General features: G+C 34.7%; 1 protein-coding gene across 2 annotated transcripts in view; it reads left to right on the top strand.

Annotated features, from left to right (window-relative positions):
* Positions 1-16,444, top strand: part of MIOS (meiosis regulator for oocyte development) — a 42,161-nt gene that overhangs the window by 15,941 nt on the left and 9,776 nt on the right. For both annotated transcript variants that reach the window (XM_060108624.1, XM_060108623.1), the window contains exons 5-8: positions 4,974-5,228; positions 7,940-8,109; positions 10,656-10,721; positions 12,319-12,477. In XM_060108624.1, coding sequence (XP_059964607.1) covers positions 4,974-5,228; positions 7,940-8,109; positions 10,656-10,721; positions 12,319-12,477 — 650 coding nt within the window. The remainder of the gene's footprint in view (positions 1-4,973; positions 5,229-7,939; positions 8,110-10,655; positions 10,722-12,318; positions 12,478-16,444) is intronic.

Below are 16,444 nucleotides of genomic sequence, written 5' to 3'. Positions count from 1 at the left end.
TACTTCTTTTCTAATTGTATCTCTAATAATTCAACAAATAGTAAGTCAACACATTGAGCCATCTTGCCCACCATTACCTAATGCACAAGTTTATTAGAGCTAAATTTTAACTTTGCTGACAGATAATATATAGTGAGTGCTTACTATGAATTAGACATCATACTTGTTGCTTTCTCCATGTTACTTTAATTCTTACAACTGTAATATGAGGTAAATTTATTCATTCATTCGGCAGGTATTTATTACTTGCTCACTATATGCCAAGAATTCTCCTAGGAACTGGAGACATAACTGTAAACAAGATAGCTGAGTCTCTTCACTCATGGAGACTATACAAGATAGATAGCATTCCTGCTCTAGGGGAGTTTACATTCTACAGTTGACCCTTAAACAAGGAGAGGGGGTAGTTAGGGTTGCTGATCCCTTTTACCCCACTCAAAAATCTGCATACTTGTATTTCTGCTTGAAAAACAAAGAAATTGATAAATGACTCATTCAAGGACAGGAAGCTGAAACAGTTTGGTAGAATCAGGACTCAAACCCTCGTTCTTTTGTTTCCACATATTGTGATCTTTAGTCGAACACTAACTTTTCCCCACATTTAGAGATCTATAAAATGAAAACACAGGTATTTTCTCTGTTGAAAACTGTGTATAAGTGGACCCATGCAGTTCAAACCCATGTTGTTCAAGGGTCAAGTGTACTTCAGAATATGGACAAGTAAATAGTTATAATATGAGGAAGAGCAGACAATTATGTATAGAAGAATTCATAATTTGGTTTTAGGAATTAGTGTTGGTTTCCTGCAAGAGGTAAAGGCAAAGACAGGGTTCAGACAGGGAGCAGCATATGCAGTGATCCCAGAGGAGAGGGAGCATAGCACATTCAGTATTGCAGGAACAGAGCATGAGAGAGGACGCGAAGAGAGAATTGAGGCAGTGGGGTAACCAGGACTTAGAAATCATGGTAAGGGTTTAGGGAAATTTGTGTTTTAGAGCTGTCACTCTGTGTGTGGAATGGATTGGAGGGGATCAAGATTGATAGCAGGGACCTCAGAAGCCACAGTTATCAGGCAAGATATGATGGTGTTCTTACGAAGGTAAGTGGCAGAAGAGCTAGAGAAATGTGGATAGAGAGTGGGACAGAATTTAATTAATCGGATACAGGGGATGGAGGGGAAGGAAAAATGAAAGCATGCTAAGACAACTGGGATAATACTAATCGCAGTTAATTAGATAGGAATAACATAGGTAGAATGCATTTGAAAATAAGAAAAGAGTTTATTTTGGGATAAATTTGATATAGCTAGATAAAGATGTCCAATGGGCAAGAAATGTAGGTTGAAGAAAGAGGTCATCCATTTTAATTAATTCTTTCAAGAAATTTGATTGTATGAAGGAGGATAAAAAGATATACAATGATAGCAGCAGGTGAATCTGGAGTCATGGGAGGGCTTTTGTGTAGTTTTTGTTTTTAACATGGAACTGATTAAAGTGTGTTTAAATGCTGATGAGAGGAAACCCTTAGAAAGAGGTTGGAAGATGCAGAGTAAAGAGGCTGAAAAACAGAATTCCTAGGAATGAGATCCAAAGCACAGGTGAAAGATTGGCTTTACACACAGGAGGATGTACACCTACTCCACAGTAGGGAGAGGGGAAAGGTATGCAGGTTGTTTAATGTTCAGTGATCAGAGGCTGACAGGTTTTCCACTTGATGGCTCCTACTTTCTCAACATAGTAGGTTTGCTTGTTGAGAAGAGCAGGGAGGCTGTGGAGAGGAGATAGAGACAAGAGGAGAAAGAGTTGTCTTGAGAAATGGGAGGACTGTGGGGGCATTGTTGCTTTAGCAGAAGAAAGAATAAAGGACAATGGACCAAGAGAGTTAAGAATACTGGCAAGAGAATGATTCATTTGTTGGTCCTTGGGATCTAACTTGTATAGGGAGGAAAATGACAGAAGACTAATAAGTAAAGATATGAGTGGTCAAGAGATTGTGAGGTTGAGATTGTGAGCTGGAAGGCTATGAGGTTGTGGTTACCAAGTGGCTCTTTTGGAGAAGGAATAATTTGGAGTGTGTCTGTGATAGGAGTGGGTAGAATCTTGGAGGTGTAGGCCAGTGGAGATAAGGCTAGTTTTTGGGATGGGCCAAGTGTTGAAATCAATCAGGAAGAAGAGAATGCATGCTCTGAGGGAATGCCTTGTACGTCTTGTGGAGCAGGGTCACAGGGTTGTCAGTAGGTATAATTCCTTCATTTTAAGATGGCAGAAAATTATATAATGTTGGTCAGCTTTCCATCCAACATGATGAAAATATTTTTCATACTTAAATGGTAAACTGATCTAGAAAGCATGTCTGTTAAGAAGAATTACTTTGACGGGCAGAATTGCTGGGATTTAGGTTTTTAAGAACAAAAATGTTCTTATAAACACTGGATAAAATTACTGCTTTGTTATTATATAGATGTAAAAATGCAACAAACATACCTACAAGTAGCAGTGTTTGCTTGATGTAGTATTTGAAACAAAATTTTTTTTTAATGTTTTTTAATGTTTAAGTGATCTTGTTTCACTTGTTTCCCTCACAACCATCATAAAACATTGATTTTATTATTTAAATATAGGGTAGTCTCAAATTTTGGGGGTACAGTCTTGTCACTTTAGTATTGCATAATGTGTATAAATAGATTTAAATTAATCATATATTTAAAAATTCATGCATACTAAAAATCATAATATGACTATGTACTTAAAAACCCACAATAATATCACATTGCTTATTTGATAACCCGAATTTCTTGTAGCATAGTTATTAAGCAGTGGGAAAGTCTCTGAGCAGCCAAAATAATGACACAATATCCATGCACTTACAGGATACTTTTCCACCTCCTAGCACTGAACTCTTCGGATTCATACACATTGATCTCTATTCCATGACACAATTTCTAGAAAATAAAAACTCTAAGAAACTAGAAATTATTAAGCTGTGAGGAATTGTTTAACAAATAAATTGCTTTTTGTTCACCTGCTTAAAATTGTTATTTTTATAGTTAATTAACTAATATCATCAGCACTGAATCCAAAATTTATACGGGAGATAAGAAAGTAAATACCTTATAGTACATCTGCAGCTTGTTCTACATGAAATTTAATGACTACATGCTATTTAAACAGTTTAAATTTGTTATTCAGAATAAAAAGTCTTCTTTAATTTTTAACATAAGTGTTTTATTAACTTTATCATTTAATTCTAAGTTTTCTCAGAGTTCTTAAAATCTCACTTTCATAAGCTATAAGTGATTTTGTCTTCACTGACTTCCCTCATGGTTGCATATAGAGGAGCACTGTTCCTCTTTTTGATGTGCAGGTATTCTGTTTCTTTTCTCTTTTTTTTTTTTTTTTTGGCTGCCTTGGGTCTTCGTTGCTGTGCGTGGGCTTTCTCTAGTTGCAGTGAGTGGGGCCTACTCTTCGTTGCAGTGTTCGGGTTTCTCATTGTGGTGGCTTCTCTTGTTGTGGAGCACGGGCTCTAGGTATGCAGGCTTCAGTAACTGTGGCTCGTGGGCTCTGGAGCACAGGCTCAGTAGTTGTGACGCATGGGCTTAGTTGCTCTGCGGCATGTGGGATCTTTCTGGACCATGGAGTGAACCTGTGTCCCCTGCATTGACAGGCGGATTCTAAACCACTGCACCACCAGGGAAGTCCCTACAAATGTATAATTACTGTATTATATGTAACTATATAAATGTAGGATGCTGTAAATTACAAGTGTAAATTACTACTAATAAAAGACATTTGTAGGGCCTCCCTGGTGGCGCAAGTGGTTGAGAGTCCGCCTGCCGATGCAGGGGATACGGGTTCGTGCCCCGGTCTGGGAGGATCCCATATGCTGCGGAGCGGCTGGGCCCGTGAGCCATGGCCGCTGAGCCTGCGCGTCCGGAGCCTGCGCGTCCGGAGCCTGTGCTCCGCAACGGGGGAGGCCACAACAGTGAGAGGCCCGCATACCGCCAAAAAAAAAAAAAAAAAAAGACATTTGTAATGTTGGACATTCTTGCTTCCTAATTCCTAATTCAGTTTATTCTGAAAATCCTTTTTGTTAAAATAAGAACAGATAATTAATGACAATTTTGATGGTAAAACTTTCTAGAACTTTTAAGAATTTGAGTTGCAATTAATAGAGTCCTTAAGTTTCATCTTTCTTTTACCTTAATTTGGCACCAAGTATCATCTTACGTGAAATTATCCCCCGGTTAGGATCAGCTGCCTTGATTGCAATCTAAGTAATGTTACAAGAATTATTTAAATTCCTTGTGAAAAGAAAATGAGGCCATAAAGTCTCCTGGTTTAGTAAGGGGGAAGAACCTTCAAATAATTCCTATTGTACTTTAGCTTAGTACTTAACATTTCAAAGTACTTTGATGTTTTTGATCTCATTTTTTTTCATATAGATGTATATATTCATACATAGAGTGGCAGAAGGGGGAGGGAGAGAGTGTGAGTATTGGATCTCAAACACTGGGGATACCTTTCAAATAAAAAAAGAAAAGATGCGAGCCCTTTTGGAGCTTATGTTCTAGTAGGAGAAGAGATAAGACTGAAAATAAATTAAATAAAATACGGGAGCTTATGTTAGGTAAAGGACATAGAGGAACCAATGGTTAGTTAGATAATACAGGTGGCACCCTATTTTAGATTAGGTGGTCAGGGAGGCTGCTCTGAAGCTGTGACTCAGCATAGCCCATCAAGCATTGACTGTTAGTCCCACAGCTCTTTCTGGTAACTCGGGGAAATTTGTACTTAACAACATGTAAAATGTGTTTTGTTTGTGGCATGTTTTATACTTATGCTATCATGAAATTGTGGCTGAGAAGTTGAATATTTAAAATCTAATGTTGAAATAGTCCTATGTAAAACTGACTTATTTCCCAAATGCACTTCAAACACTAATAAACAATAATATAAAGATGTTTCTCTTTTTAGGAATGGTAGAAAGCAGCAGACATAATTGGAGTGGGTTGGATAAGCAAACTGATATTCAGAATTTAAATGAAGAGAGAATCTTAGCTTTACAGCTTTGTGGGTGGATAAAGAAAGGAACGGATGTCGACGTGGGGCCATTTTTGAACTCCCTTGTACAAGAAGGGGAATGGGAGAGAGCTGCCGCTGTGGCATTGTTTAACTTGGATATTCGACGAGCAATCCAGATCCTGAATGAAGGGGCATCTTCAGAAAAAGGTATTGGGTTATATAATAAGATATTTGCCGTTCATAGAATCCTTGAAAGAAAAGATACTGATAATTGTTAAAACTCTAATCAATATTTTTGGTAAGTTTTTTTGAAAGAGAAATTAGCACAGAACTGTGTCTATTAAAGTAAATGTTTAGTCCATCCCTTTTGTTTATTGAAAAAGGAAATGTCTTAATTGTCTTTTTAATATTATAAGGAATACTCAAGTATGTTCATTTCAATGTTTTTTCCTTGATAGTTCACATACATTTAAAAAATGTATTTTCTTGGAGATTAGGACTACTTTAGTTTGCAAGCATTTTTATGGCAAACATTTGAGAGTATTTTAGTTTTTGCTTTATTTTTTGTATGGTTTTTGGTTGACTTTTAGGAAATGGAATGACACTTTTAGTTAGACTAACATAGGTTCTTATAACAATCATACTTCGATCTGCAAAAGTGTTTCTACTTGAGTCTGCTGATTAGAACATAGTTTCCATTTAATATTTTTTTGAAAAAGAAGAAACAAAGATATGTGATAAAGTTTTCACCCTGACATTTTGCAGGAGAAAACTCAGAGAAATAAATATTAATCCAGGAATTCAGTTTTTTTCTTATTGGGAATATTTCACTTCAAGATGTATATATACCTGTCAGTTTTTAATACACCTGGCTGAATTATTTATGAGTATTCAGAATACTTACTTTTTATTTGCTGGTCCATTTTGAAGCTATTACAGTTCTGTGGTACCATAGGAAAAACACCTGAAATTAACTGTAATATACTTACTTGCAGTCTAAAAGTTGAAAAAGCTAATGTTTTGCCCAGATTGTCCTCTTTTCCTTCAGTTTTGCTCTAGCATAAGTCTTCCCCATTTGAGAGTGCAGTAGAAGATATGTGGTGATGGAAAAAAGAATTGATATTTAAAGCCATTTCTAATTCTAACTTTACTATGATCTGAGAGCGTGATAATCCTTGTCTTGTGTACCTGGAAAATTTGGTGTTAGATTTAAACACCCATACTAACAATAAGGGAAAAGTATCTTTTCAGTGATTTGAATAACCTGGTTGAGGACTGGAGAAAAGATTTCTGTGAATCAGATATTCCTTTCCATTTGGAGATAAATGTTCTAAGCAGGATTCAAAGAAGATATTCCTTTGTTGTTGTTGTTTCTTAATGTTAAAGTCAGAAAGAGAAAAACAAATACCGTATGCTAACACATATATTTGGAATCCAAAAAAAAAAAAAAAAAAGGTTCTGAAGAACCTAGGTGCAGGACAGGAATAAAGACACAGGCATAGAGAATGGAGTTAAGGATATGGGGAGGGAGGAGGGTAAGCTGGGGATGAAGTGAGAGAGTGGCATGGACATATATACACTATCAAATGTAAAATAGATAGCTAGTGGGAAGCAGCCACAGAACACAGGGAGATAGCTCGGTGCTTTCTGACCACCTAGAGGGTGGGATAGGGAGGGTGGGAGGGAGGGAGATGCAAGAGGGAGGAGAAATGGGGATATATGTATATGTATAGCTGATTCACTTTGTTATAAAGCAGAAACTAACACACCATTGTAAAGCAATTATACTCCAATAAATATGTTTAAAAAATGAAAGAAAGGAAGGGAGGGAGGGAAGGAGGGAGAGGGAGAGAGAAGGAAAGGACGGAAGGAAAGGGGGGGGCACGGGGAGAGAGAGAAAGAAAGAAAGAAAGAAGGAAAGAAAGAAAAAGAAAAAAGACTTTAACAGAGTAAGCACAGGAAGCAGGCACAAAATAACTTGGGGAAAATGTTTATAGAAATGAGGAACAGGCTATTAAGAACATAAAGTGGGAAATGCTGTTTTATTTGGAAAAAAAGTAAATGATTAGGATCAAGAAACCTAATAAAGTTCCTATAATAAATGTAGAAAACACTTAAGAGTAAAAGCTAAAGATGAATTTAATTTTCTCTTTTGAAGCTAAACTTAATGTTAGACGCCTAGGCAGCCGTAGGGCTGACTGCCAGGCTAGCAGCTCATCAGCAGCCGTATAAACTGCTAAGAACAAATGTTTAAAAGACTATTGGTAAAAAATGCTTTGTTGCAAATATGTCTAAATACAGTTCTGTGATCATTCTGATAGTTAATTTTTTCCTAGAAAAATTAAAAGTATAATACTATAATAATAGTTAATTTGGTCCTAGAAAAATTAAAAGTATAATACTATAATAAGAATGCTGAAATATTGGCTTTCAGTACTTTGCTGATAAAACATATACATAAGCATGAGCATTATATATGTAGGAATAGGAAAACAAATGATTTTGAAAATTGTAGTCCTGAGATACAATAATATTTACTATCAACACTTTGAAACATCTCCACATAAATTAACTTGTTGATGAAGTTGGCAATGATTCTGATAGTATTGCTTCACTACCCTTCATTTAGATCCTAAGTTAACATACTGTGTAGGAATCTGTCTGGGATGAAAACTTGAGAATTAAAAGATGTGCTTGTCCTGCACAGGGTTTGCAATATGGGTAGAAGTTTTATAAGAATGGAAATTTTTGCTTGTGGTTCTTGCCAGATATTCTAGTCTGTGTCAAAACCCTTATTCTAATAGGCTTATTTTTCTGGGGGGTAAATTCACCCTCTGATCTTTATTTGTTATAGTTGAAGAACTAGGAGACATTAAGCTTTTGATTACTTTGATTAGCTGTCTCTTTTTAATATGCAGGTGATCTGAATCTTAATGTGGTAGCAATGGCTTTATCGGGTTATACGGATGAGAAGAACTCGCTTTGGAGAGAAATGTGCAGCACTTTACGATTACAGTTAAACAACCCGTATCTGTGTGTCATGTTTGCATTTCTGACAAGTGAAACAGGATCTTATGATGGAGTATTGGTAAGCTAATTTCTGTTTCATGAGACTCTCCTTTTAAGATAGGAGTTTTTAATCTAATTTTGTTAAAATTTTCAAATGTCAGTTGCATAAAATAATGTCATATTTTGATGCATTTTATATTATTTAAAATAGGTATCTTAAAAATTTGGAGTTAGCCGATAGCAAACTGAACTTGATTTTTTTAATGGTTTTAATAATATAATTTACAGACATTGGAGGAATAAGATTTTATCCTTTAGCTTAGGAACTGAGCTCTAGAACTCTACAACTATAGAAACATGCATAGTATATTGAAATATAATGTTTTAAATGTGTGTATGGTGTTTTTGTTTTTGGCTTTTTTCTTAGTTAAGTAAATCAATACATGATCAGTTATGGTCAGGATAACCATGTATCTTGTCTGAGTTAGTATTTGTCATTCACAGACACATACCAGTTTGGAAGATAAATTATATGATCACACTACTTACAGTGGACTATTTTATTTTTTCACTATTTGGTCTTTTCATTGCTGTTTTTTTTTTTTTTCTCTCTCCTGCTTTAATCACTTATGAACACATCACCAAATAGGTTCTTTGTCACAAAGTGCAGAAAGAAAGAAGTGAGGGTTGCTTATCAGTTTTAGTTATTGGGTTTTAAGCTTCACCTTAGTACCACAACTTTCTTGGCATTTGTTGGGCTTCTTTCTAGCACTGAGAAGAGCCTTCTAAGGCAAAATGTATTTCTATTTTTTTTTTTGCAATTGTAACATTTATTGGGTTGGCTAAAAAGTTCATTCATTTTTTTTCTGTAAGATGGCTCTAGTAGCGCTTTTAACTTCATTCAAAACAATTTTGTTAGATTGTATTGTGACTGTAATAGGCACCTGGAACAGTTCTTTGCTCAAAAAGGTAAAAAGTTTTGGGAAGATGGAATTATGAAGTTGCCTGAAAAATGGCAGAAGGTAGTAGAACAAAATGGTGAATATGTTGTTCAATAAAGTTCTTGGTGAAAATGAGAAATGTGTCCTTTATTTTTACTTAAAAACTGAGGGAACTTTTTGGCCAACCCAATATTATAAAATACACATTGATAATTGATTTAAATGTCAGTTCTGAAGAATTTATAAAAACATGTATTTTATTGAGATAAATGAATGAATATATTAATAAATGTTGTTAGTGTCCATTTTGACAATTCTTTGTGTGTTTTGTTCATTACTTTTAACAAATTACTATTGAACCTTTCTAACCACTTCAAATTAATATCCAAGAGCATGTTGGGTTTTTTTTGTTTTGTTTTTACAATTATTACTCTTTGTTGTTAAACAGAAGACTTGAAATGTTGCATCTTGAAGAAATAAAATGATACTTTTAGGAAGTGGTAGAGGACAATGAAGACTAGAAAAAGAAATGGATTGTTCAGATTTTAAATTGATGGAGAAGTATATTGTCTAAATGTTAAACTTCTGTATTTTCAATTAAGTGACCTATTAAAAATACCTTCTTTTCTTATACCTAAATAAGTAAGGGATATCATATTTTGAGTAGGAAGTTTTTATTGATATTTCCAAGCTGTTTCAGGAGTGTCCCTGATTATACTTTATATGTAAATAATGATAATTATCATTGTTCTTTTTAAAAAATTGTTAAGTTATAGTAATCTAGTGAAAAGTTTTGAATTGGGAAATCAGAAGGTAAAGGTCTGAGCTAAATCTAATTTGTACCAAATATGTCCCCTTTTTAGGGCAGAACCATATTTTATAATTGAGAAAACACACTAAGGTATCAACTGAAGTGATCTTATGTTTAAAGGAGGAAAACTATATTTCATGGAAGACTTCAGTGGAAATAGGATCCTTTATCCACCCTTAAACTATTTTTTACTTATCACAAAATTAATTGTATCTTTCTACATTTATAGTAAACACTTTTCAAAATAGTGTTTTACATTATTGACAAGTATACAAAAATTTAAGAATTTATCATAATGCCTTTTATTTTGCCACAAACCACCTATATAAGAGTATTTTACAATAGCCACAAAAGTGTGTCTATTTACTTATAAGGTATGTTTTAAAATTTTGTGTTTAGAAACATGTATTGATATTCTTTCTAAATCCTGAGCCGGTATATTTACTGGTAATTCACAGATTTCCTAGACTTGTTGATTAACTTAGAAGCGAAGGAAAGATTTCCTCAGTTTCACTAAAATTAATTTCTATGATGAAAGGACTACATGGCATCTTAAATTTGATAAACTGTTCACCATTGCTTCTGTTTTATGTTAAAGTTATATAAGACAGAACTGGAATTTTTTTAAACTAAATTGGTCTATTTAAGAGGTAAATCTTTACTTTCTATGGACAATAACCTTAGCACTGAGTTTCCGTAGAGTTACATTAAGAAAAACATCTTAGGCGATCAGTGGCTCTGCCAGTATATACACAGTAACCTATTAATACATTTGAAAATCAAAATATATATTAGGTATAAAATACCTAGTCTGCAAAAATTTATAAGTCATAGCACCCGAAAGTAACTCTTTGCTTTTTCTCTTCTTTTCAGTATGAAAACAAAGTTGCAGTACGTGACAGAGTGGCATTTGCTTGTAAATTTCTTAGTGATAGTCAGGTAAGAACTGATTTAATTCCATATTTAAAGTGATTAATATTTACTGTCGGGCTTCCCTGGTGGCGCAGTGGTTGGGAGTCCGCCTGCCGATGCAGGGGACACGGGTTCGTGCCCCGGTCCGGGAAGATCCCACATGCTGCGGAGTGGCTGGGCCCGTGAGCCATGGCCACTGAGCCTGCGCGTCCGGAGCCTGTGCTCCGCAACGGGAGAGGCCACAACAGTGAGAGGCCCGCGTACCGCAAAAAAAAAAAATGTATATATATATATATATATATATATATATATATATATGTATTTACTGTCACTGGATTAAGAAACTAATCTTTATGTATAAATATGTATCTGTGAGGTTTATATATAAATTCTTCTAAAAAGTGAGGTAATAATTTATTAGATTGAGATATTATAAACATGTATCATACCTAAGTTTACTTATTTAAGAATGCTGATTTAACAAGGACCTACTGTATAGCACAGGGAACTGTACTCAATATCTTGTAATAATCTATAAGGGAAAATAATCTGAAAAAGAATAGATATATATGTGTATAACTGAATCACTTTGCTGTACACCTGAAACTAAAAACATTGTAAACCAACTAAAATTTTTTTAAAAATGCTGACTTAATATTTTAGTTTATTTCTACTGTGGTGAGTGAGATTAATCAGTAGATAAAGATGTTAAACTCACCTCTTAGCGATGCTATCAAAGGATTCCTTCATTTTTTAATACAATAAACAGCTAGTACCTGAATATGCTATGTAGATAGTGAGAGAGAAATGCACATAAACAACTAGTAATACGTTGTGCTGAGTACTACAATAATGAGAAAGTGCTGGGGAACATAAAGCCATCTTGGCTAGAGTTTGGGGTAGGATAAAGTCAGGCAAGACCTTATAAGAAATGGTTTGTTTTTGTGTTTGTTTGTTTAGGATAAGATTGTAAAGGACCCATGAGCTTTACAGATCAAAATCCCAAAAGAGATTTACAAGTTTTTTTTTTAATTTCATTGAAGTATTGTTGTTTTACAGTGTTGCGTTAATTTCTGCTATACAGCAAAGTGACTCAGTTACACCTATATGTATTCCTTTTCATATTGTTTTCCATTATGGTTTATCACAGGAGGATATTGAATATAGTTCCCTGTGCTATACAGTAGGACCTTAATGTTTATCCATCCTATATGTAATACAAGAAATGGTTATTGTTGGTAATCTTGAAGTTCCCTTCCAACTCAGATTCTGTGACTTTATTACTTCGTACTGTATAATAGACATCAAGAACTTTGCAAAGTAATAAGGACAGTTCTCTTTAAATTTAAAATAGTAAACCCTCTGTGGATCTTTTATAGAACAATTATCAAAAGATAGTAAATACCTTGCCTTTAAAAAAATATTTTAAGTGATCATGAATGCTGTATTGTAATTTATAATAGATGCAGACTTCTTAGAGATCACATATCTAGATTTTTACAAGGGCTTTTCTTTTAAACTGTTTTCCATTAAGAGTAAAATTGTTTCAAATGTAGAATTTATGAAGCAGAAAATACAAATAATCAAATGGATTGCTTTAGAAAAATCACTTTGAATTTTCCAGTTAAATAGATACATCGAAAAGTTGACCAACGAAATGAAAGAGGCTGGAAATTTGGAAGGAATACTGCTTACAGGCCTTACTAAAGATGGAGTGGACTTAATGGAGAGTTATGTCGACCGAACTGGAGATGTCCAAACAGCAAGTTACTGCATGTTACAGGTTAGCGCAGCCTGGTGGCAGCAATATTTTAAGGAGAAAAAAATTGCTTAGCCTTCAGTATTTTCTTCCCTCACTGAGTGGATATGCCCTGTTGCTTGCTGACGATCTTTAGAAGACATTTAGCTTTAATCACTTGATCTACAGGACGTCTGCCTTACCTTACGTCCCTAAGCCTCCTGTATTGGGTTATCTGGGTTTTCCTTTCACTTTGAGAAGTTTCAGTCTTGAATTTATGTAAAGCTCAAATGGAGCAGAGACACCTCTCTTCGTTTTCTCCAGTTGTTGACAGAGCAACACCTTCTACAAAGAAATTGCCTTTCCCTGATCTGAATTACTATACATCTTTCTTGAAATACAGAAGGCAAGTTACACACAGCTGTCTTAATTCTCATTATTCCCTTTTATTATCTCATTTCCTCATTTATTAAATGGGCATGATTTGGTATAATCGGTCATCTATTTTCTCTCAGTTTTTACTGTCCAGTGGCTAAAAATGGATTCCTGGCAAAGATTCCGTACTACTTTGCTTTTGTTGGAAATATGGTGACATTTTAGAGCTTTTTCCTGAGATTTCCTATGGCCCCCCCAGCTAATCTTATCCTTCTTAGTGTTCTCTTTCCTGTCCTTATCCTTTTATACAATATGATAGCATGCTGCATACTGGCTAAGCAAAGTAAAATGCCCCCTCCCCCCACCCTACCTTCTTATGAACAAAAGTAGATATTGATTGGCCCACAAACCACAATGTAAACTTACCCTAAGGTAACAGGCCACTGACTATGGAAGAAAAGGTGTCCTATAGCATAAGGTATCATTGTTTTCTTACTGAAATGAGTTCACATTTGTTAAACCAAGCTGTAGATATATGGCTATGGAATGCAAATAGTTGGTAACCTCTTAACAAGGTTTATAAAATACATTTAAAATGTGGTGTGTAATTGAATCTTGCTTTAAAAAAAATCTAGTCTGATGATCAGCTGCCTTTGAATTGAAAAGTTCCCTCCATTTATATTTATATGGTCAAGATTTGGTCTGTCATCTTGCTATTAGTTTTCTCTTTTGCTTTTTCTTCTTCCTTTTGTTTTTCTGTTCCTTTCTTGCCTTCTTTTGGGCTAATTGAATATTTTAGTATTTCACTTTATTTTATTTATTAGCTTTTTAGCTATACCCCTTTTCATTATTTTCTTCTTTTGAGTAGTTGCTATAGGTCTAACAATATGCATCCTTAACTCATCAGTCAACATTTTACCTCCGCTTACTTTACATTTCACACCTGATACATCATGCTTCCTACTTCACCTTTTCTGTTTATTACCTCACACCTGACACTTTCCGCTTTTTGCTTCATATTTCATGTTACAACAGTGTAATTCCATTTACACATTCCCCTCCTTTGTCCTATTGTCTTGTATTTTGCTTCTACATCCATTATAAACTCCAACCTAGTGTTACTATTTTTGCTTTGAACAGTCAGTTGTCTTTTATGTAAATTATGTGAAGAATGAAAACATGGGCTTTTATATTTACTTACTTATTTACCATGCCTGGTACTATTTATTCCTTACCAGAGACTCAAATTCCATGTCATATCATTTCCCTTTGCTCTTTCTCTTTAGCATTTCTTATAGTTCACATTTACTGGGGACAGATTCTCTCAGCTTAATTTTAATTGAAAATGTCTATTTCGGCTCATTTTCTTTCAGCATTTCAAAGATGTGGTTTCACAGTGTTCTGGCCTCCATTGTTTCTGATGAGAAGTCACATATTACTATCCTTGTTTCCCCTGTGTAATGCTTCATTTTTCCTTGGGCTGCTTTCAAGATTTTCTTTTGATTTTTAGCAGTTTAACCCTTGAAGCCTAGTTGTGGTTCTTTTTATCCTGCTTGTGATTCACTGAGGTTCTTGGATCTGCAAATCAGTGTTTTTCATCAGATTTGGGAAGTCTTCAAGCATTATTTCTCTAAATATTTTTTTCTGCCTCAACCTCATTCCCCTTCTTGGACTATTACTGCACGTATATTAAACCATTTGATATTGTACCACAGATATCTGAGGCTCTGTTTATTTTCCTTTCATCTTTTTTCTTCTGTTCTTCAAATTGGATAAATTCTTTGGATTTGTTAATTGGCTATTCTGTCACCTTCTATCTGATGTTAGGTTTTCTAGGGAATTCTTAATTTCAGTTATTGTACTTTTTAGTTCCAGAGTCTCCATTTTTTTATAGTTTATATTTTTCAGCTCAGAGCCCTATCTGTTTACTAATTAAAACACTATTTTCCCCTAAGTTTGAATAATAGCTGCATTTAGATCTTTACTTGCTCTAACATAAGGGCTATTTAAGGTTTAGTTCTATTGACTGCCTTTTGCCTTTACTTTGAAACACATTTACCTGTTTCTTTATATGTCTAGTGATTTTTTTATTGAATACTGGCCATTGTTTGCAGTATATTATAGACATCTGGGTTCTTTTCCTTTTTTTCTGAAGAATGTTGGTTAATGCTTTTGGAAGTTCAATTACTTGCTGATCACTTAGGTCTTACATTTTGTTACTATGGGAAGCCCATGGCATTTCCCAAGCCCTTCTAATTTTAATTTGGTCAGACTTAATCTCTGAACTGTTTTCTCTGCAGACTTTTTCAGACCATCATTTTAAGTTTTATTGGGGCGGTTCTAGAGAAGACTTACTAAATAGGAATTGACCAGATTCTTTCTTAGTTTATCCTCACTGCTGTGGAAGGGGAAGGAGTGGGGTATGAAGATTTCTGATTTTTCTGTGAATTTTCTTTTTAAATCAGGGATTCTATTATACTTTAGTACTTAGTTCTGGCTAGTTGGTCATAATTAGGACTGTAGTAGATGCTTTTTTTTTAAGAAATGAAGTTGTCAACTATGAGTTTTTCACATGTTCTTTTAGCTAAATTTAACTCTAGTAATTGAAATTAATACTTAATTACTAGGTAAAAGATATGCTTCTATTTTGATAGAATGTCTAAAGGTAGATTGTCTTTATTAGCTGTTACAGGTTTCTTCCCTTTTTCTATAAGATGCATGCTAAGTTGCCTCTGACATTTTACTTTCTCTGTGGCCCCCAAACAGAACCGGAAAAACTTGGCTTTAAATGAATGGCCGTAGCATCATTGGAGGTAGAGGCTTTCTCTCCTTTCTTCATCATGTGACGATAAGGACGATATCCTCGACAGAGCTAAAAGCATTCTACGAAAACCCAAAGCAAGCGTGGGTGAAACGTGGAGTGTCACAGCTGCCAGGGAAAATACAGCTTTAGGAAAAGTCTTAGTGGCAAAAAAATTGAAGTTCTTAATGAGAAGGAATCTAAAGTAAATTTAAGGAAACGGAATTGTTCCTTTTCACTGTGGCCTAGGGGCAAAAGAACTAAACATTTCTGGTTCAGTTTTGGTTTTTTTCTTTCTTTCTTCTTTTTATTTTTTAATTTGAAGGTGATAAATATATGTTTTAATTGAAGGCGAGGGAGACAGTAGGCATTTTTACCTTTTAGATAAATAGGTATACAAAAATAGCATCTTAATCCACAGCACATTGCTAGATATGAAGGACCAGGCTCAGTATTATTTTTAAATGTGATGGAGTAATTTTGGTGTGTATTTAGATGAGATAGTAAATATATTTTGTGAACCTAGAGGTTTTAATTGTTGGGACAAAAAGTATTTGCGTCTTTTTTTTACTGCATTCAACTAGGAAGGTGAATTGATTGCTCTTAGGTCTTTAAACCTAAATAAGATGTAGAAAATTACATTTCCCTGGCAAGGTATAATGGTATGTACAGTGCATATTTATGTCGTTGGTAGAGGCCAACTTAAATTAATGGAGCTTCCATCAGTTATTTTATCTTTATCCTCATTAGGAGCCAGCTTTTGGCAAAGAAGAGGCCTGTTTCTTCCCGTGTGCTGCATACTCGCATGTCGCCTAAAATCTTCAGGCTTACCCAGGA

Source organism: Mesoplodon densirostris, chromosome 9, assembly GCF_025265405.1.
Source record: "Mesoplodon densirostris isolate mMesDen1 chromosome 9, mMesDen1 primary haplotype, whole genome shotgun sequence".
Taxonomy (NCBI): domain Eukaryota; kingdom Metazoa; phylum Chordata; class Mammalia; order Artiodactyla; family Ziphiidae; genus Mesoplodon; species Mesoplodon densirostris.
The sequence above is the reverse complement of the archived record's forward strand: the minus strand, read 5'-3'. Positions and strand labels throughout refer to the sequence as shown.